Source organism: Pinus tabuliformis, chromosome 5_2 (genome assembly GCF_031772625.1).
Source record: "Pinus tabuliformis cultivar Carrire ecotype Pingquan chromosome 5_2, CPIR1, whole genome shotgun sequence".
Taxonomy (NCBI): Eukaryota; Viridiplantae; Streptophyta; class Pinopsida; order Pinales; family Pinaceae; genus Pinus; species Pinus tabuliformis.
In genome coordinates, this window is record NC_142306.1 from 369,765,148 (window position 1) to 369,788,442 (window position 23,295).

The window sequence follows — 23,295 nt, forward strand, 5'->3', positions numbered from 1 at the left end:
ACTGAACTCTTCACGGTACAAGAGGTAGAGATGGGTATCAAGAAGTTGGGTGTTGGAAAAGCAAAAGACTTAGCTGAACTCCAAGCAGAATATCTAAAGGGGGGCTCAAAGATTCTTGCACCTCATATTACAAAAGTCTTCAACAACATCATACAACAAGGGCTCCCCACGAATTGGACAACTAGTCTGGCAATACCTCTTTTCAAGAGCGTTGACGTCAATAATCCCTCCAATTATCGGACCATCATTATAAACCCTTTGTTTGCAAAGCTATTTGGAAGCATGCTAGAAAAAAAATAATTAGCAAGTGGGTAGAAGAAAGAGATAAGCGTGCTAAAGGGAAAGCAGGTTTTAGACCTAAGCATTCCACAGTTGATCATTGTATAACTTTAAGGCACATCATTAAAAAAGTTTGGGAGAAAAAGGAAGAAGTCTTTTGTTGCTTTGGTGATTTCAAAAAAAGCATATGACTTAGTTCCTAGGGATAAGCTTTGGCACAGAATGGAGGAACTCGGGGTTCCTAAACATTTGAGAGCAGCGGTGCATAGGCTGTATGAAGAGATGAAAGTCAAAATTAGAACTTCAGCAGGAATTTCTGAAAGTTTTTGAAGCGATATCGGGGTCAAGCAAGGTAGCCCACTGTCTCCTACCCTTTTTGGTTTATATATCGACAAGCTTGAGGAGTGGTTAAATTCGCAAGGGGGTGATGGTATCTATTTGGGAAAGTTTGTTATAAGGCTTCTTTTATATGCAGATGACCTTATTCTGATTGCTAAATTGGCTCTTGGTAAGAGCACTTATTATCCCTTGAGAATTTTTGTAGAAGTGTGGAGATGCAAGTCAATATCAGCAAAACGAAAGTAGTGGTCTTCTCTAAGAAAATAAAACAGAACCACCATAAGTTCTACTTTGAAGGCAACATTCTGGAAGAAGTTTCGGATTAAAAGTACCTCAAAATTGACTTCAACAAAAATCTAAGCTAGAATAGTTGTAGAAAGAAAAAAACTTTGGGGGGTTGGAAAGCATTTTATGCTTTTCAAAATAGGTGCAGAGAGGTAGAGTTATGGGACTGGAAAACCACTCAAACTCTTTTTGGGCTTCTAGTGATTCCAGTGATTCTCTATTGTTGTGAACCATGGGCTAGTAGTACATCCGACATGCAGTGGAGACAAATTGAGAAAATTCAGAAGCATTTGATTACAAACAAATTTAAGATTAAAAGTGCGGTTCCTTATGATATCTTGTTAAGTGAAACATGGACTGCTCCTATTGAAGCAATTGCTATGGTGCGAGTCATAAGGTATTTAAAAAAAAATTGAGCAAATAGAAGATGGTAGATGGCATAAGGTTGTCTTTAATGATAGATTGTGCAAGAGCAAAAAAACTTGGATGTAGCAAAATAACAAATGGTTTAGTAAATGGGGTATTTGCTTGAACGCGTGTCCCATAAACAACAGAGAGATAAAAGCTTTTGTTATGGAAAAGTTCCACAAGTGTACTTGGGATAAGGAGCTAGGAAGAAAGAAAATTTACTATATTGAAGTGTTTAATCTCACTCATAATCATCAACCAAAAGCATACATAAAGGCCAATATCTCTTGGAGAGCCAAAATTCTTATTCCTCAGTTAAAGACTAATTCTCATCAATTCCGTTGTGAAATAGGGCACTGGAAAAGGCCAAAGGAAGTGTGGGAGGAAAGAGTATGCATGTTTTGTTCTTTCGGAAAAGTGGAAACAGAAAAACATTTCATTTTAGAATGTGAGGCCTTCAAAGACAACATGGAAAGTTATGCAGATATGCTAGCAGCTAGTTCTTGGGATAATCTATTTAGCGAGGGGTTTGTCGAGAAGCTGGGAGCATTTATTTTGAAGCTTCACAGAAAAAAGGCCAAATACATCAAGCAGATGAAAAAACAGTCTATCCCATAAGCTATCTTTAGCCTCGTGGATGTTCAAATAATTTATTTCTTGCTTCTTTCTTTACTCCCACAAGATTAAACCCCTATCATCTACATAGTAATTATCAGTGTTCCACCAAGGTTCCGGGACGAGGGGCGAGGGACCGAGGGGGCACGGGAGCGGCCTATGCAAAAGCTCCCTACCATTTTTTAGGAAACGTGGGGGAGCGTCAGGGTCTTAAAAATTTATAAATATAAAATATAATTTATTAATTGAGTCCACTATGACAATTTGCCAATTTGGTTTGAATTGAAAAGCTGCAAAGCATAACGTAGGCCTGTTCATGGTGAGATATGTATTAGACGCTATTCATATATCAAACGCTGTTCATATATTAAACGATGTTCATATATTAAACGATGTTCATATATTAAACGATGTTCATGAGGCTGTTCATGGTGTGATATGTATACAAACGATGTTCATATATTAGACGCTATTCACATGTCAAACGCTGTTCATGTCATATGAATATGGAACCACGTTAATGCAATATGGAGTCCATACATGGCATATACGCTGCAAATATATACATTGAATATATATGCTGGGCATTCATATAATACACCACGCAGTCATACACAGTCATGAGGATATCCACGTTGCTGATGAGGATGAGCCACGCAATAGATCCATTGACATGATACAGCCGCAGGCATAGATGGCAGCCACGCAGATCCGTTGTCATATAGTCGCAGTAAGGAAAGAAATTTAAAACACAGTCACGAAGGGAAATTACATGCAGATCAGGGAAACTTCTACGCAGTCTAAGAGACATGTAACTTACAGCCAAATGAAGAACTATTCACGCTGAAAAATGACAGGTGTGGCAACCGCAGTCAAAGTTATAAACTCAGGTACAAGGTCCCACATTAATGGCACGTAGCTATAGATGACAACGTGGTAAATCCAAGGCTGTCTATAACAGTCTTGACATCTGATCTCGGTGGTTCTTCTGTAGCAATTTAAGCATGTTGGACAGCATAATATAACAATGATTAGAAGATGAAAATCTCGGACGAAGGGACTGTGTTATACACAGCAGTCCTAGGATGTCTCGGTAAAATCTCAGTGCCAGTACAAACATCTTGTACAGCAAGGAAACGCCCCTTCAGGGAAGGGAAATGCCCCCTGGCACGTCTCCCTGAGTTTCCTCATTTTTGGGAGCGTGGGGAAACGTCCCCTTCTAGTCCCCAAATCCCGGAGCGCAAAGGAGCGAGAAAACTAGACCCCTAGGGGGCGAGTCCCCATGGAACACTGATAATTATTACCAATTTAATTAAAATACTAAAAGCCAATTCCAAAATAAATACATTTTAAGTTTAAAAAATTACGATTCCAATATTACGAAAAACCAATAAATATTACCTGACATTAAATATGAGGCATATTTCATCATCCACGTATTGTTTTTTCGATTTTGTTAAAAATTCCGCTTAAAACTGAGTCCCAACTACCAACTACATTTTTTGATAAAAAATGTTATAATGAATACAATCCCGGCCATAATTGCGAAAATTTAGAAAGCTTAATGCGTGTATATCACGCATATGACCCAAAGATTATTCTAATGGTTACTTGCTGTAGCGAGTCATGAATTTAGTGTTGCAAGTCATCCATCCTATTTATACGAATATAATTAATGCTACTCGATCACCACGATGGAGGCACGCATTTTCTGAGCAACTCTCAATTCGCAAGAGGGGAAATCTTTCTCTTTCTCCAGTTTTATGTTCCTCTCGTATTCATAATCCCAGGGTGATCTCAACCGCATCTGCTACTCGTCGGAAAGGCCATTTAACGAGGTATGCACTGACATTGAGGATACCCAGATCTCATTAGAATGTCCCGCTCGGGGATCTCACATCACATTTACCTGTGATGGTTGAAAGGATATTGAGCCTGGGTGATTGCAATGTGAGGAAATTGGTACACAATATCATTCACTTCTTATTCTTCATATAATATTGGATTGCGAGAAGGAATTTCACCTTTACCATTAGATGGTTTGAATGATGTTGAGCCGGGTGACGGCAATGCGAGGAACTTGGTATACTCAATTTTCACTAACTGTGTATTCATTTAATGTTGGATGGCGTGTGACAGAACATCATCTATGGAGAATGACGAGAGAAGTTCTAAGGAACATACGGTGGGAAGCTGGTACTCCGTGCCAGAATTGAGTCTTCGTGATCATAGATTTAGTGTACCTCTGGATTACAAGTCCCCTGCAAGATCTGTAATATCTATTTTTGCAAGAGAAGTCGTTGGTGGTATGTTTCATTTTCCTCTCCTTCTTGTCAAAAGTTTTGATGTTTATTTTTGCAAGTGCTAGGAGAAACATGCCCAGAGGGGCAGCACTATAAAGAGGGACTTGCTTGGCTTAGGTGTGAGGGGTAGCTATTTTGCCAAATTACTTGTGACTTTGCACCCAGCCTCATCCCTTTCAAAATTCACGCCATTTGATCAGGACAAACTACAGTGAAAACGGAATCTTGGTGGATGGATTAATACTGTATCAACCTAACCAGTGAACCAATGCCCTGTACGTGAATGTTTCCATGCTTGGGTACTTTATGTATATTATTCAGGTTATTTCAGATCAACGTTTTAAAACTCGGACTCGCCCTTGACATCGGCTGAGGGTCAACTCAGACTCGGCCATGTCTCAGATTGGTTTGAATTGAATGACTGGGTATATATATATATATATATAGATATATATGGACAAAATGTGCAAAGTTTACTCATGCATATATCATGTAAGGGTGAATGTATTAAAATGATACAAAGTGTAATACAAAATACATAATCAATGATGCTCTAATGTAATGTCTTCTATGAATTGAGGATGAAAGGACTTAATAGCCTATCTGTCCCTGTAGGCTATAGTCCTTTATAAAGGGGATAATAACCCAAAATACCCATTGTTGGGCAAATTTTGGGTCAGCGGGGCGAAAAAAACCAAAATTGGGGTTTTGAGTGAGATACACTCAACCAATTAAGAAGATGGAGCCGCCCTCAAGGAAGTCTATAAATTAAGGAGGGTTGACTTCATTTGGAGGCATCATTGTGAATCATCTTATTGATTTTTTGAGCAATTGCTCATAGGGTTTTAAGACCCCTTACTAAATTGTCAATTTCGGTGGTGAAAGATCCCACCCTAGTTGACACCACTTCCTCTTCTTTGCTTTTTGTTTGTAGGTTTACTCTTTGAAGAAGAAATCGAATTTGTGTGGGATTAATTCTTTGTTATGGGTACAAGAAGGTATTGAAAGACATCGAATTCTGTAATAATCTATCTCTGTTGAAACAACAAATCGATTGGTCACAATTCTCTGTTATCAGTAGCGGAATTCTAGAAGACTCGACTTTGATTGGCAACATTGTTGGTTATTTGTCTTGATGATAAGAATATAATAGTTGGAAAGGAGAACTAATAAGTAACAACACAAGAAAGTGTCAAAGAAAGAGAAATCAAATTAATAAAAACCCTAACTATGCTGCCCTAAGGACTTCTCAACAACAACAACTCCCTCTTGCGTTTGACAACTTCACTTGACGACCACATTGTCATAAACAACGAACTAGCAGTCACATGTGTTAGTTTTTGTAGCATCGGATGTGTTTTAGCCACAAAATTTTGTGGAGAGGCTAGAATACATGAGATCTCCAAAACCCAGAAATCGTTTTTGGAAATTCCACCTAGAAATGTCTCAATTAGATTATTAACTGATTTTTAAATATTTCCTAAGTCTAAACTTAGGGAATATGGTTAATTAATCAGTGTTAATTGAGATAAGGCGTGAATCATCTAGAAACTCACACGGATCGACCCAGAAATGATCCTAGCCATTGATTAAGTTTTAATCTTGGTTGTTGGTGCTCTAATAGTGGATTATAAAAGAAAGTCGATGTGGTGATAGAGATTATCCAGGGCAGATACTCAGTTGCTCAGGGAGTTCGATTTTCTCAGTAGCAGCAGCTTAGCAGAGAAGATAGAGCTAGAGGGTGAGTAGTAGGTGGAAGAGGAGAGCAGTAGCATTTCCGGAGGAAGTTTTTCAGTTCCCGGAAGAGTCGAAGGAGGGAAGGCCGAAATCTTCAGATGGTCTACGTAGGCACTGCGCAGAGGGTGACACAGGCATCTTAGCGCAGACGCTGGGGAAGCTATTTTAGAGACAAAATAGCTGTGGGGTGAGAGAAAATTCTCACAATATTTTTGTCGGTATTTTCTTCAGATTAGATTACCAGCTGGGCATCTAAATTATTGTACTCAGAACTGCTGCTGAACATTTATAATAAAACCCTCATCTGTTGAACTAGTTTTTCCAAGTTGGGTTTTTCCAGGGACAATTGTCCAAAAATAACTGTGTCAAATCTATTTTGTGTGTTATAATTTCTCAGTTTCTAGTATTTTATTTTCCGCAGTATTTTTATGGTGAAAATTGCAACTGTGATTTTATTCGTTATTTGCCGTAGCAAATAAACTGCATAATTAATTTTTGAGTTAGAAGAATAATTTCCAGTAGTTGCAATAGATAAAATTTCACATGGTATCAGAGCTTAATTGGTCAGCCGAGAAGCTTAGAAGTAGAGAAAGGAATTTCGCTATTCAGAGGGAGCAGCAGATCGGAGTTCCTAGAGAAACTGCGTAGAACCTAGAACAGGCAGTTCGAGTTGTTAAGGCAACAGTGCAATTTTTTCAGTTGATAGGAGGCAGGAAAATCAAATTTCCCAGATTAGTGATTCCAGCAATAAGAGGGAGCAGTTGCAGCTCTGATTTTCACTGAGCAGAATCTTGGTTGGATGCAAAGAATTTTTGCTGCAGGCTATAGAGCTAAATCCACGTCGGGAGAAAAAGAGGAATAACACACTAAATTTGTTCAAGTATAGCCATGGACAGAAGTAACATTCAGGAGACTTTAGATTTGTCTTCCAGATTGGAAGACAAATTTGCTTGCTTAGCAGGATCAACTTCATAAGGAGTTTGGTATATAGACAGTGGAGCTTCAAATCACATGACTGGGGTTAGAGAATATTTCTCTAGCTACAAAGAGGAGTGGATGGATTTCCAGATTACTATGGGAAACATAACGAAATGTACTCTAGGAGGGAGAGGTACCATAGATTTTCAGGGGGAGTCAGGAGCAAGCCCCAACACTTAAGATGTATTGCATGTGCCAGGATTGGGTATGAACTTGATTTCAGTATCCCATTTACATGATAAGGGGTATGATATTCACTTTGTGGGGAAGAAAGTGTATGTCAAACACCCAAACTAGAAAAAGGTAAGACAGATTGGAGTTCGAAGTAACAAGTTGTACCGGTTACAAATCGATTCTCCAATGACACTGATCGGCAGTAACAGTAGCAGTGAGAAGGAGCTGAATGAATTATGGCACAGGAGAATGGGACATCTACACCATGGAGCACTCAGGATGCTCAAAGAAACCGTAACAGGGGTTCCTAAACTTGGAACTGAACACGATGATGTGTGCAGAGGGTGCGTACTTGGGAAGTATGCTAAGGCGACATTTCCAAGAAGTGACAATAGAGCTGATGGCGTGTTAGGACTTATACACTTAGATATTTGTGGCCCGATGTCCACTAGAGCTCTTAGCGGTGCCGAATATTTCGTCACCTTTATTGATGATCATTCCAGGAAAACCTGGATCTACTTCTTGAAGACCAAGGATGAGGTCTTTGATCGTTTCAAAGAGTTTAAAGCTCTTGTGGAGAATGCGACAGGGAAGAAGATCAAGGTGCTTCACTCAGATAATGGTGGAGAATATATTGATAAATACTTCACAGATTTCTGTGTAAAAGAAGGCATCAAAAGATAATGGACAGCTCCATATAATCCACAGCAGAATGGTGTAGCGGAGTGGAAAACAGAACCATTGTTGGAGTTGCAAAGGCTATGTTATATGACCAGGATCTACTTAGATTTCTGCAGGCAAAAGCATGTAATATGACAATGTATATTTAGAATAGGACTCCCCATAGAGCATTGGGGAACAAAACGCCATAAGGAGCCTTCATAGGGAAGAAGCCAGAAGTCAGCCCCCTCAGAATTTTTGGCAGTGTTGCTTATTGTCACGTGCTAGATAATAAAAGGACCAAAATGGATTAGACTGCAGAGAAGGGGTTTTTCGTTGGGTACAACGTAACCCAAAGGCATTCATAATCTACATTCCCAGCAATAGGAAGATAGTAGCAATGTTGCACGAAGCGGGAGCGAAGCGGAAGCGTTTTTTGGAAGCGGGGACGCCGAAGCGTCATTTTCCAAAAATCTAGGAAGCGAAGCGTCCGCGGAAGCGTCTGCTATATATATATATATTTTTTATATTTTTTTGCATTTATACTCAAAACAAACATCCCAAATACCAAATTAATTGTAGAAGACATGAAAACATGCATATTTTTGCATAAATCAAGATAGATATGGCATCCATGATTCCATTGTAGTTACTAGTATGTACAACAATCATCTATATTCTAGCTATTACAAACATACATCAAATTTTTAAGCATATTATAAAACATAAAACATTTAAGCATATTATAAAACATAAAACATAGAGCATATTATGATTTATCTAGCAAGTGAGCAACTGTCAACATTTGTCATGTCCAAAATTCAAATAATAATGTTTACAAAATATGTCACTTGGTCACCGCCAAGCCAAAAAGGTTCAAAATTCAAATTCACAAGTCTACAAGTCTAATGAGTAATCTATGACAAAAAGTAGTAGATTGTGAATATATCTACTAATCTCTCCTCCTTCCACCACGAATAGAACGTGGTGGCGGGCCTCCACGTGGTGGCAATGAAGAAGATGGTGCCTGTGGAAGTCGTGGCACTGAAACTGATGAAGAAGAACCCCCTGTTGTTGGTGTTGAACCATGGAACCTAGGAACCAAGGGACCAGATGGGGGTGGGGGTGGTGGCATATCAACACGGTCATCATCATCCTAGAATCGCTCAAAAAATTCATGCAAAAAAAAAAAAACACTAGTTAACAAAAAAATTAAAAACATGAATTAGAGAAATGCTTTATAAGGGAAAATTGGAAAATTCATACCACAATGGACATACCTGGATAAGAGCATCCTCTAATTGCTCTAGTCGCAACACTCCATCCTCCAAATTGGGCTCCTCTGGACTCTTGTCCCAAATCAACAAGTCTTTATTAGACTTTGCATCTTCACAGTAATGGGACAACAATCGCAAGTTGTAATGAACATAAACCAAGCTCTCTGCCCGGTCTAAATTCAACTTGTTCCTTTTAACACTGTGGATGAAAGAATAAGAGCTCCAACACCTCTCTGCAGAAGAAGTGTTTACCACCTGTGATAGCACCCGCAATGCCAAACTCTGTAGAAGTGGAGTACCCCCTCCATGCATGTTCCACCACTCAAGAGCAGAAAAAGTCTCTCGATCTTTAATTGCATGCATGCTCCCAAATGGACCAGTGTTGAGCGTATAGTTGCTCACCTGTCTCCGTACCAATGCAGCCTCCTCCTCATCAGGGATTAATATACTCAATGCAGCCATATATTTTTTGTGAACCTCTTGATCTTGGTGTGGTTTTCTCCTACTTCCCCCCCCAGGTGCTGGTGTTGAAAGCCATGATGGATGATAGTATTTAGGTGTCAAAACATATGCTAATGCATGCAATGGAACATTTAGTATTTCCCATCGGTTTTCCACCTCTACACGAATATAATTGTACAAGGTGATATCTCTAGGCTCAACAATGTCTTTAATCTGCCCCAACATGCTATCCATTTGCTCATACACCTCCCCAATTACTGGGCGATCTGAATCTGCAAACTTGATCATGTAATAAATTGGTTTGGTGAATTGCAAAACATATTTAACCTGTCCCCAAAAGTAACTGTCAAGAACAGTGTCCTTGACTGCATTAGCACCATCTATGTCAGTGTTAATTTCATCCCATGTTTCAGCACACACCAGATTAGTTAAAGCTTGTCTCACCTTCACTAGCCGCCTAAAGGTGAGGTAATAACTAGCAAATCTTGTCTTTGCAATTTTAAGCAATTGCAACTTGGAGTAAGTGCCATAGAAGTAGTTTACCCTTGTATGCCCTGTGATGAATTTAATGAGCTGCTTCCCTCTCCTGTAAACCTCAGCAATCCACCCACATTCTTTGTGTTTCACAATATCATGCATCAAAAGGTTCAATGTGTGAACCAGGCACCCAGACCAAAAGATGTGTGGATGAGTACGCTCAATAATTTTTCCTGCTGCCTTACAATTTGCTGCATTATCTGTGATCACTTGAACCACATTATTCGGACCAACATCTTTGATTGATTTCAATAGGAGATCTGCAATGTTTTGTGCAGATGCAGTGATGGAGGAGGAGTCATGACATGCAATAAATATTGCACCACTAGAAGAAACACCAAGAACATTTATCAAATCTTGGTTTCTAATATTTGTCCACCCATCTGATACAATGGATACCCCAGAATCTACCCACTCATTTGTAAAACGTGTCAAAGCTCTTTGAACCTTAGCTTTTTCTCTTTCTAATAACACTGTTCTAGCTTTCTCATAGTTGGGGGCCTTGTATCCTTTTGGGGCTTCATTGATGGCCTTTACCATTTCATGCCAATAGGGAGAGCGAAGCACATTGAATGGTACACCGCAAGCACAAAGAAAATGGACTATCTTTCCATCCACATCATCCCTCCCAACAACATTAAGGAAATCCCCTATTGTTCTTCTACCTCCAGAGCTTGCAGAAGTACCATGAGGAGATGAGCAACTACCAAATTTAGAGGTTGCACTTGATTCAGAATGAGTTTTTTGTTTCTTGTTTTTTTGTTGTGCAGCCATGTCTATTTGGATGTATTTTCTTCTTTCTTCAGTTGAAATGTTTGGGCAAATTTGTACCCCCACAAAACCCTTTTTTTCATCACTGTCCAGCACCCCACAAAGATGCCTCCTCAGACGGGTATATGAACCACAATATGGTTTTTCTCCATGACAACCATGAGGGCACACAAATTTGTAAGATCCACCACCCTTTCCCCCATCAAGTTTGGTCACATAGTTCCACAAGGGTGTTGATGTAGCTTTCCCATCTTGTGTTTCAGTGTCCCCTTCAGGTTCATCCCCTTCCTCTTCAAACCCTTCCTCCTCATCATACATTGGGTCACTCCTATTAGGACCATCACCAATGTCCTCTTCTGTTTCTTCCCTTCTATTCCTCACCTTTGCCATCATTAAAACCAAGAGTGGAATGATACATAGAAGCCAAAAGAACACCATCTTGGAATATGGATATAGGTGGTGGACAACCTGTAAATAAAGGAGCAAGTAGAAACAATGGGAAAGAGTAGGAGAGGGAGGAGAAAAATACAAAAAAATTGTCAAAAAAACAAGGGAGTTTGGGGTTTGAACTTACCTCTTTAGCTCTTGTAGATGAAGTCCTCCAAGCTCTTGCTCCAAGCTCCTCCTCCTTCTACTAGCTCCTCCTTCTTCACTCCTCCAAGCTCTCCTCTCTTCTCCTCTCCTTTCCTCTCTTCTCTTCTCCTCTCCTCTCTTCTCTTCTCCAACTCTCATAAACTCAAAGTGAGAAAATGAGGAATGAATGGGGGCTTTATTCTTTTCATTCCTCACCTTAACCTCACTCTAACCTCACCCTAACCCACCCCCTTAATGTTGAGTGAACATAACTTAAATTTTTTTTTAAAAAAAGAGTGTTTTTTTCCCTTGGGCGCGCCCCTTTTCGCCGAAGCGTACGGAAGCGTGCGCGAAGCGGCCGCTTCCTGCTCCGAATCGCCGCGCTTCGGAGGCCCGAAGCGCCGTACGAAGCGCGCTTCGGAGCCATGGAAGCGGCGCTTCCGGCCGGCGCTTCGGAAATTCCAGGAAGCGTCTTAAAATGCCGAAGCGCCGCTTCCGAATTCGGAAGCGCCGCTTCCGAGGAAGCTTCCTAGGCCCTTCCGTACGGGGCGAGCTTCGGAGCTTCGATCTGGGGGGGGGGGGGCGCTTCGTGCAACACTGGATAGTAGTAAGGTGAGACGTGAAGTTCATGGAGGACCGAGCTTTCAAGAGGTCTCGTGAGATGCTTGCAGGTGATTAGAATCAATCAGCAGAAGCTCCTTTAGTCCAGCAGCAGGGGTAGCCACAGGGGCAGCTAGTGGGACAAGCAGGGGGATAGTCACAAGGGTCAAGTACTGTGATCAGTACCGGTATTTCCTCGAGTGCAGGAAATCCTGGGAGTTCCCAGCAAATGGAGCAACCGAGGGAGGATGAGGAGGAGCTGGCAGAACTTCCCACGACTAGTGGTCGAGCCAGCAGAGAGGTTTGTCAGACATTAAGAGATGCAGGAGTTTATTTGAACTCCTAGGATGAACAAGAGACAATGCAGACAACTTGATAGGTACCAATGCAGACAACCTGAGATGTACTGCTGCTACAACACCTTGTCTCTGTAACACCCTCTGTCACGTCGCTGATGTCTGACCAATGCCCACGAACTACTGCACAACTCTGATGTTGCATCTGTGCTGCTGCTGACCTTTCTATACTGCTGCAAACTTTGCATCTGCACTACAACTCCCTCTCATTTGTTGCTGCTGCAACTGTAACTACTGCAACTGAGAAGCATCCAAAATACTGAATCATCTGTGTATGTTGCATCTGTCACTCGAGTCCTAACTGCTACTAGCACCTGCACTGTCCATTGAAGAATCTGCGCTACTGCTAACTCTGCTACTGAGCCTCCTGCTCTGCTGTCAACACTGTATTGCGCTCCTCAGCACCTCATTGCCACTAGTTTGCAACTATCGCTCGGGAATCTTACTGCATTACTGACACTAATCCATCCTGCTACTGAATACTGTGGGCCACCGTAGCTAGATAATGATCTATGAGGAGGACACCTTAATGGACCCTGCTCAAATCTACAACTCTAGATCGCCCCACCTCTCTCTTGGAGGTATAGCTGCAAACATGGAAAACTCTTCCTCCAACTTGTAGACGCTGTCGCTTGGTCCTGCTTCTCCTGTTTGTCCTTCTTCTTGAGAGGACACTAAGTGCTATAGTGGCCAAGCTCACCACATCTAAAGCACTTGAGTTTTGACAGGTCCTTCTTCTTCTTCTTCTCTCCCTGTCCTTGGCTGGGACCCTTCGCCAATCCTTCGAGACACTGTTCAGTGCCAAACATACAAGTTCTGTGGGTAGGGTGCCTCCCCAACGGCTGCTAGCTAATCGCGGACCTCCTGAATCATGGTGAGGCACCCATCTGCATCCTGATGCTTCTCAACTTCTCATGGAGAAACATCTTCTGCTGCTCGGAAGAACCCTAATATAACGCGGAGAGAGCATCCCACATCTCCTTGGCAATACCTTTGCCAGCTACATGTGAGACTATATGATCTCGAACTCCATCCAAAATCATTCGCTTCACCTTCACCATTTCTTTTTTGTACTCCTTCAGCTGATCCACATCCTGGGGTACTGCTACCATATTCTCTGCATAGGTCTTCAGGCCATATTCATCTAGAAGGAAGGACATCCTAGCTTTCCAAATGACATAGTTGGAGGCTCCCTCCAACCTATCTTGATCTTTGAGCCCAGCTGTGGCCATCTCTAAATCTGGTTGAAAATATTCCTCTTTCCCTCTGCTCAACTGCTGGATCTGCTATTCGCACTCCCTTTTGGAGTGAGGAAATCTGCCCACAACTTTTGCCAATCTGCAATAGGAAAAATCAGACCTCTAAAACTCGAAGTCCCCTGAGAGAAATTTTCCCTCTGTGTGTGCTTTTCTCTTCCACTCGACACTGATTCTGTTGTTGCAAAACCCTTCTGCGCCCCAACAAGGAATCTGCTCAGTGAAAATTTGAGCTGCTGCTGCTCCTCCCTCTGCATGTTGGAATCACTCAACTAGCAAGCCGAATTTTTCTGCCAACCTGCTTTGAAAAATCGAACTTCCCCAAGCAACTTGATTTCCCTGGCTTAGGCTTTGCGTAACCTCTAGAAACTTGTTCTGTTGCTCCCTCTGAACAACGAATTTCTGTCTCTGCTTCTGAGCTTCCTTGTCTGATCAACCATGCTCTGATACCATGTGAATATTTCGAGTCTGAAATTCTTATTGCAACAACTGGAATTAATTCTTCTAATTGTTAATTAATTTAACAATTTATTTGCTACGACAACTATCGAATAAATCACACTGCAACCTTCACAACTAAAACTACATAAAAGAATAGCGCTGGAAACTGAGAAATGTTAGCACACACACATAAAAATTGACACACTTATTTTTAGAGTAATGTCCCCAGAAAAACCCAACTTGGGAAAACCGGTGTATTAGTTGAGGGTTTTATATTATTAAGCAGTAGTGAAATATTTTGAGTACAATCCCGACGTCGAAAACTAACAATCCTGAAGAGAAAATACTGGCAAAAATTTCTTGAGGGAAATTACCCTCACTCTAAGCAATCCTGTCACTTAGCTGCCACTAAAAAGAAAGTCGTCCAACTGGGTCTGCGCAGGCTCTGCGCCACTCTAATACTGCCTATCACATGTGCTGCTTGAATTGACTGCCAATCAAGTCGTCCTGCTTGCTGCTGTTCTTCTTCTCAACAAAGATCGAATTGCCCTTTGAGGGTCTGCGCTGCCTCTCTACAGCCTCCTGGAGAAAATCTCGGCCTCTCTGCAAAGTACTCATAGAATCTGGAAAACTTCCTCCGGCTTCACTGTCCTTGCCCCTCTCTGTCTCTGCTTCCTTCTATCACGAACTTTTCCAGCTGCTGCTTCTGGGAACATCAAACAACCCAAGGAAATCAATCTCTGTGTCTTGTCACACAATTGTGTTCTTCATCTACCCATCGAATTCTTCTTATAATCTTCTGTTGGACCTCCAATGGCCAAGATTAACACTTCATCAATGGCCAAGATCGTATTGGAGTTGATTAGTGTGAGTTTCTAGATGATTCACACCTTATCTCAATTAATTCTGATTAATTAACCAGATTTCCTAAGTTTAGACTTAGGAAATATTAAAAAATAGGCTAATAATCTAATTGAGACACTTCTAGGTGGAATTTCCAAAAACAATTTCTAGGTTATGGAGAATTCTTGTGTTTTAGCCTCTCCACAAAGTTTCGAGACTAGAACACCTCCGATGCTACAAAAACTAACAATTCCCGGTCAAGCCTCCACAATGAATGCCCTCCTCAAGTGATTGCGCAGGCCCCAGTCAAGCCACCTTTGTGCATGCCCAGGAATGAGAAATTCAGCCTAAAGAATGGCCACCCAATCTGCCCGTCAATCCACTGCAAAAATGCTGCTAAATACCAAGGGAATGTGCCCCTAAATTCCTTGAATCATTTCTTCCCTAAAGCTCTCTCCCCACAAGTGTGTTCCCTTTCTGTGCCCAGCCTGCTCCAAGGTAGCTTGAATCTCCCTGTACATTCCTCCAGAACAACTCCACAATTGTAGCAAAGGCTTCCTTAGGGCGGCACTCGAAGTCCACCGAAGGAGGAGTTGAGATCTTCCCTCAGAAATCTTACAACTCAAGCATACAAGAGAGTTTGTTTGTCAAATGATCAAAAGCCCTCAAATGATGCCTTCTTTGTAAATGTGTTAGAAAACTTGCACAGATGAATCTAGTTAGTAAAGGTTGAACACACAGCTTTGCAGAGCAAAAACACTAAAAAATCGAAAGAACAAAAAGAATTATTGATTAACAGAAAATAGGTTACAATGCTCGTGATATACTACATGAGAGTCAACTAATATGCATCACTGGGTGAAGATCCCAAGGTAATGCGCCATAGTGGTGATCAATGAGAGGACTCGACACCTACAACAAGTTCCGGAGAGAACTAGCCAGTTGCGGAGTGAAAGGAGGAGCAAATTAGGGAGTAAATCATGCAGAAAGGATCTTGCATGTAGTCCCATGCATGCATGGACATTCAAAGGCGCCAATCTGGTGAAGATTCCAATGTTGAAGCCTTGCATGTCAGTGAATGCTCTAACTAAGTGTCCGCATGTGCCAGTAATGAAGGTCCTAGGTGTGTAGTACCTCCAACACCCCCCCTGAACACCACTATGGGGAAAAATAGAAAATGGGCCCTGGCAACTAAGGCCAAAGGTCACCCAAAATACAGTGCAACTTGTACTAAAATTGAGGAAAGAGGGAAAACCTCGTGGGAAACCCCCCCCTCAAAATACAATGTAATCAAAAGAAAAGAGGAAGAAAAGATAGTTGCTAAGCAACTGTGTCCTTCACTCCAAGACGATCGCGCAGAGAGTGAAACTTCTGCTTAGTGAATGTCTTGGTGAAGATGTCTGCAGTCTGTTCTGCTGAAGGACAGAACTGCAAATCAATGACCCGATCATGTACTAAGTCTCTGATGTAGTGCATATGGATCTCTATGTGCTTCGAAGTTCGTCCGCTACCGCTGTACTGGATCCCTGCAAAATTTGAGAGTGCTTTGGTTGTCACACCAGATGACAGTGGGCTGGTGGAACTGGACGCCCAACTCAGTGAGGAAGTGCTGTAGCCACAAAGCCTGAATGGTGATGTTGACTACTCCTCTGTACTCGGCCTCAGCTGAAGAAAGAGCAATAGCAACCTACTTTTTGCTCGACCAACAGATAGGGCCAGATCTTAGACTGAGTGAATATCCAGAGGTGGACTTGTGATCAATGCTGTCGCTCGCCCAATCAGAATCTGTGAAGCCAAGGAGATTCAATGCAATGCCTGCTGCATAGTGAATCCCGAAGGTCATGGTGCCCTGCACATATTGGAGGATGCGCTTGGCAACTTTCCAGTGTAGCTCATGCGGCTCCTGCATGTATCTAGAAACTGCCCCTACTGCATATGAGAGATCTGGTTTGGAGTGGGTGAGGTACAGTAAGCTCCCCACTAGCTGTCGGTAGAGAGTACTGTCAACTAATGGAGTGTCACCTCCATCCTCAAGGCGGACCCCAGACAGAAAAGGAGTCGGTGCTAGCTTGCAGCCAGTGATGTGAAATCTCTCGAGGTGATCCCTTGCATACTTAGCTTGAGAGAGTTTGATGCCTGTGGCATCCTGGCTGATCTCAAGACCAAGAAAGAAGTGTAATGGACCCATGTCCGTCATCAAGAACCTATCATGCAAGGTCCTCTTGACTGCAGCAATGGCTGAAGCCGAGTTGCCGGTGATCAGGAGATCATCCACATACAAAACTAAGATAAGAAGAGAGTCATGTGTCCTGAGCATGTAAACATTCGGATCAGACTTACATCTTTCGAAGTTTTGTGATAAGAGAAAAGAATCCATCTTCGCATACCAAGCTCTCGGGGCCTACTTAAGGCCGTAGAGAGACTTCTTCAGTTTGCAGACCAAAGATGAATCCTGAATGAAACCATGTGGCTGCTCCATGTAGATCTCCACAGATAGGTCTCCGTGAAGAAAGGCATTCTTCACATCCATCTGATGTACTTCCCACCCCTGGGCAATCGCAATGGCAAATGCAAGGCGTATGGAATCCATCTTTGCTACTGGAGCAAAGGTCTCATCATAATCAATGCCATGCACTCGCTGGAAGCCTTTGGCTACTAGCCTGGCTTTCTGTCTGGTGATTTGCCCATCTGCAACACTCTTGGTCCTATAGACCCATTTGCATCGGATAATTTTCCTTCTTGAAGGAAGGGGGACCAGATCCCAGGTCTGGTTCTCGAGGAGGGAGTTGTACTCCTCCTCCATGGCGGACTCCCAAGAGGGATGCCCAACAGCCTCAGCATAAGACTGCGGATCAGAAGACTGAACCAAATGACAATGCCAAGATGGCGTTGGTTCAGTGGCAGTGAGGGCAAGAGGAGGCTCAATAAACTCTGAGCTAGTCCTCCGCGGATCAGAATTATCCCCCACAAGACCATTTCTAGCAGTTGGGTGGTCTTGTGCATATATCTCACTTAAGCTCCTTGTTCTCTGATTTATGACAGGGGAAGTTGATTCACTGCTGGAAGCCCGATTTGGGCTTGGATGTGGATCATCATATGCATGCACTGGATTTGTATCTGAAGACTCTGTCTTTGCATCTGCATGCTCTACCTCGGCATCTGCATGCTCTGTATCTGCATCTGAGTGTACTGAGTCATCAACTTGGTCATGAGGTAGATAAAAGGTGTCTGCATGCGGCAATTGAGGTGCATGCGAGAGACTTTCCTCAAATTGGACACTTCGCTCAATGATGAGCTTGTCCGTAGAGGAAATCAGGAGTCGGTATCCCTTCACACCATCAGGGTATCCAACAAAGATGCACTCAATGCTCTGTGGATCAAGAGCTTTCCTCTTTTCAGAGGGGATCCTGGCCCATGCTCGGGAGCTGAAAACACGGAAGTGGGTGACCTCTGGTTTAGTGCCGCTCCAAGCCTCAAAGGGGTCTGATCCTTGACAGATCTATGAGGAGATCTATTCTGGATGTAGTTAGCACAATTAAGTGCTTCAGCCCATAGCTTATGAGGTAGTGACTTAGCATGCAACATGCAGGAAGCCATCTCTTTGAGAGATCGGTTCTTTCTCTTAGCAACTCCGTTCTGCCGCGGAGTGTATGGAATTGTGTGCTGCAACTATATGCCGGAAGGCAAAGGTTCTAAAGTGCTGTGTTAACATATTCCCCCCCATTGTCTGTACGGAGGGCTTTGATCTTTCTCTCCGACTGTGTCTCAACTAGTGCTTCGAAATCTTCAAAGTGCGCAAAAACTTTAGATTTGGCCTTGAGAAGATACACCCAAGTATATCGTGAGAAATCATCAATAAATGTAAGCACATACCTTGCTTTGTTGATGGAAGGATGAGGAAAAGGCCCCATGAGATCACTATGGATTAGATCTAGAGGAGAGGATGCTTTGTGAGTCTTGCCGGTGTCAAACTTTTCTCTAGGATGTTTGCCATGGACACACCCTTCACAAACTCCTTTGGAGAAACTGATATTTGGCAAGCCTTCCACCATCTCTTGCTTGCTTAGCTACTGCATATACTTGTAATTTAAGTGACCAAAACTCTCGTGCCAAAGCCTACTACTATCATCAGCATGTGTAAGCAATAAGGAGGATTCAGATTCAATAAATTCAGAAAATGTATAGAGTCTAGCTCCATTGTTTACCTCATTGGTTTCAATTTTGGAGCTGCTATGTAGGTCATATATGTTCACTGCATCTGGAGTGAATTCCACTCTCTTTCCAGTGCCGAAATGAGTGATCTGATAAACTGAACGCAGGTTTACCGAAAGTTTTGGAACATGAAGCACATCTTCAAAGCTTCAGTGTAAAAGTTCCACTCTACCTTTTCTGGTGACCTCAATAGGTGAGTCATCTCCCATGAGGATGGGAGGTCCTTTGCATGCATCTAAAGAGGAATAGACTTCCTTTGCAACAACCATATGATGTGATGCACCAGAATCTATAATCCATGCATCAGGGGAAGAGTTAATTGCAACTAAAGCATGAAAATTGTTACCTTTCCCGTGTGGCGGATCCTCAGTTTTCTTCTTGGCGCCTTGAGGGATGTGGTCCCCAAGGTTGTGCTTCTGAAGGATTTCTGCCATTTGGTCAATTTGTTTCTTCATGCAAGAGGATTTCGGATGGAATCCTCGGTGACAGTAGGTGCATTTGTCTCCTTTCTTCCCTTTCTCATTTATGGAGCTGGAGGAGTCATTGAAGGGCTTGGTGTACCCTTCCTTCTTTGGATGGGAATGTGCTTTTCCCTTGTCTTTTTGCTGCTGATTTTTCTGATTTGAATCAGATCTGTGATTTTTATTGTGGTTGCCATCATGCACAACAAGTGCATGCGCTTTTGGAGGTTTGATTTTTCCCATGCCAATGAGTTTATCTTGCTCAAAAGTGAGGGACTCCATGTACTCTTTGAGAGAAGGCATAGTGTAGGATTTACTAGTTGCGAGCCTTACTGTATGAAATGTAGACACAAAGACGGAGTATTCTGGTCCGAGATTTGATATAATAGAGAGAACTTGGCGACTCTCCTCCTTGGATTTGTCAATTCGACAACCCTTGAGTTGCAGCAATAGATCATTGTATTTGGTGAAGAAGTCTTGAATTTTGTCATAGTTCTGTGGATCCAATGAGAGTAGCTCCACTTCGAGCAGATGTCCTTTCATGTCATCTTGTTTCCCGTAGAGTTTTTCAACCTTTTTCCAAATCTCATTGGGAGTACTGTAGGCAGATAGATGAAACTGCAACTCTGGGGAGATGCACATGCATATGGATCCATGGGCCTCATCCATGCGGTTGAGGTACTTGGATTTCTCTATGGCTGAAGTGGGTTCTACTTCTGCAACCATGGTAACCCTGTACAACCCTTTCTGATGAAGGTATCGAGCCATTTGCTCCTTCCATTCGTGATAGTTGTACGGTGTTAGGATTGATGCTTTGGGAAACTCCATTTTTCTGTCGATCTTTGATCTCCCAGCTGTAATACTTGCAAAGTAAAGTACTGGTGCGCCTTTTATCTAGCAACCTGTGGGCTCTGATACCATGTAAATGTGTTAGAAAACCTGCACAGATGAATCTAGTTAGTAAGGGTTGAACACATAGCTTTGTAGAGCAAAAACACTAAAAAAATCGAAAGAACAAAAATAATTATTGATTAACAGAAAATAGGTTACAATGCTCATGATATACAACATGAGAGTCAACTAATACGCATCACTGGGTGAAGATCCCAAGGTAATGCGCCATAATGGTGATCAATGAGAGGACTCGACACCTACAACAAGTTCCGGAGAGAACTAGCCAGTTGCGGAGTGAAATGAGGAGCAAATTAGGGAGTAAATCATGTAGAAAGGATCTTGCATGTAGTCCCATGCATGCATGGACAGTCAAAGGCCCCAATCTGGTGAAGATTCCAATGTTGAAGCCTTGCATGTCAGTGAATGCTCTAACTAAGTGTCCGCATGTGCCAGTAATGAAGATCCTAGGTGTGTAGTACCTCCAACATTCTCCTCTTATTTATCCTTGAGCTCTCTCTCTCTCTCCATGTGGGCCCCATACATTGACCCCCTTCTTCTACCTCTCTCTCCACAAGCGCGTTTTTCTACAAGGGGTGTGTATTCCTCTTGGGGTGGCCCCCACCTTCCGCTAGGAATTCAATTTGCCTCCTTTTCCTGTGTTGGAGCCTCCTTAGCCAAAAATGGCAAGGGAGGGTCCTCGTAACCTACTATTCTAAGTCTAAGATGGCAAAACTTCAAAATTGGAAAAAATGGTAATATACTAAGCAAAATTGCTAAGTAGGAATATCACAGTCCTCCCCTCCCAAATGTTGCTTGCCCTCAAGCAATTGCAGTGATGGGTGTTGGAGTACCTGTTCCACTTCCCAATTGACATCCTCCTCTGGAAAGTCCTTCCACTTCACCAGAAACTCCTGAACCATTCTGTTCTCGAGCCTCTTCTTGCTCACCTCCAAAATAGCCTCCGTTACCAACACCAAATGCTCCTCATCATCCAATGGGGGTAAATCAATAGCCGATGTCACTTGCTGCCCCAAAGCCTTTTTTAGGCATGAAACATGAAATACATTGTGCACCTTGCTCCCAAGTGGGAGCTTCAGCTCATAGGCCACCTCTCCAACCCTCCTGGTCACCCTGTAAGGCCCATAGAAACATGGTTTGAGCTTCTTAGCTCCCTTTTGTTTCAGAGTGGATTGCCTATACGGTTGGAGTCTCAGAAAGACTAAGTCCCCAATCTCAAAATGCCTCTCAACCCTGTGTCTGTCTACATATATCTTTTTTTGTTTTTGGGCTATTTGTAAATTATCCTCGAGAGCCTTAAGGATGCCCTGGCTCTCGTGTATCCAATCTTTGGCCCCTGGGGCCCTGCTGTCTCCAAACACCAAATCACCAAATGTCAGAGCATCATAACCATACAAAGCATAAAATGGAGACATACCTATTGACATGTGGACCGTGGTGTTGTAGCAGTACTCTCCAAGGTGAAGCCACTTCACCCATGCGTGCTGCTGCTTGGTCACATAGTTGCGCAAGTACCCCTCCAACCACTTTTTCACAATCTTCGTCTGGCCATCAATTTGTGGGTGATAACTGGTACTGGGTGTGAGCTCAATCCCCACCAACCAAAACAACTCTTGCCATAATCCCCCCATAAATCGATTGTCCCTGTCACTCACTATGGTCTTGGGGAGACCATGCAACCTGAACACCTCCCTGAAAAACAACTCGGCCACCTGTGAAGCTGATGACTGGGAGGGTATGGTGAAGAAATGGGCGTACTTGGTCAACTTGTCGACCACTACGTAAATGTAGTCCTGCCCCAATGCTACTGGTAGCCCTGTAATAAAATCCATGGATATACTCTCCCATTTCCTCTCAGGAATGGGAAGAGGCTGCAGTAATCTTGTGGGGTGTGTCTGCTCTCCCTTGTTCCTCTGATAGGTATCACACTCTTGCACGTGCCTCAAAACATCCCCCTTGAGGCCCCTCCACGTGAAACGCTCTCGGATAGCTCTGTATGTCTTGAGGAAACCCTGATGTCTTGCCAGTGGAGAGTCATGTGAAACTTGCATAATCCTCTCCCTCAACTGCGAACTGGGTGCCAAATAGATCCGGTTCTTGTAGTAGATCACCTCATCCATCACACGGAACCTATCATCTGCAAGGGTGCCATCTAGGATCTTAGAAGCCTGCCTGTCCGTAGAATACTCTACTAGTAATTGCGCCCTCCAATCCTGGCAGATACTCATGAGGGATAGTAGTTGATGCGTTATCCACCGTTAGAATTGCCTCGAATTTGGAGGAGAGGGAGTGGACCCACCAACGCAATACCCTATAGGAGATCGAAAATTTTCCTTGGGTTAATTCCTAGGAAATTGATGCCCTAGGTGACCTAATGGGGCTAGACCTAGGGAGAAAGGGAAAAGGGTAAAAAGGGACCAGAGCCTAATTCACTTTGGGATATGGAGTCAAGGATGGTGATGAGTAAGAACTTGGTTTCTTGATCAAGGAGGCCCAAAAAGTCAACTTCATCCAATGTTGAGAGAAAGAAAAGAAAAGTGACCTTCAAGCATTTATACTTCAAAGCAAACGATGCAAGCTTATCGAGACAAATAATCTCTAGGACATTGCATTCAGATAACATTGGCCCACGTTGAATTTCCATGACCTTGGGTCTAGGTTAGAGTCTTAAAATCACTGACACTACCAAACCAAGAATCTCAACCATAAACTACTTTGCACAGCGGAAATATAAAGCAGTAAATCACATATGCATAAATATATACGGTTTTAACAAAATTGTACAATATTGTACAATCCCAATCTTCATTATACTA

At 42.6% G+C, this 23,295-nt stretch overlaps 2 protein-coding genes across 2 annotated transcripts in view; one reads left to right on the forward strand and one right to left on the reverse strand.

Moving 5' to 3' along the window:
• Nucleotides 1–3,504: 3,504 nt before the first annotated feature.
• LOC149158992 (uncharacterized) overlaps nucleotides 3,505–23,295 on the forward strand; it is a 30,940-nt gene continuing 11,149 nt past the window's right edge. Inside the window, exons 1-2 of the mRNA XM_089434148.1 lie at nucleotides 3,505–3,764; nucleotides 4,066–4,232. Of these exons, the coding sequence (XP_089290274.1) occupies nucleotides 3,553–3,764; nucleotides 4,066–4,232 (379 nt within the window). The 5' untranslated portion in view covers nucleotides 3,505–3,552. The remainder of the gene's footprint in view (nucleotides 3,765–4,065; nucleotides 4,233–23,295) is intronic.
• Nucleotides 8,582–9,517, reverse strand: LOC149158993 (uncharacterized). The gene is made up of 2 exons (XM_089437594.1): nucleotides 9,059–9,517; nucleotides 8,582–8,934 (listed from the first exon to the last, which is right to left on the reverse strand). The coding sequence occupies exons 1-2, from the start codon at nucleotides 9,515–9,517 to the stop codon at nucleotides 8,731–8,733; spliced, it is 663 nt and encodes a 220-aa protein (XP_089293720.1). The 3' UTR covers nucleotides 8,582–8,730.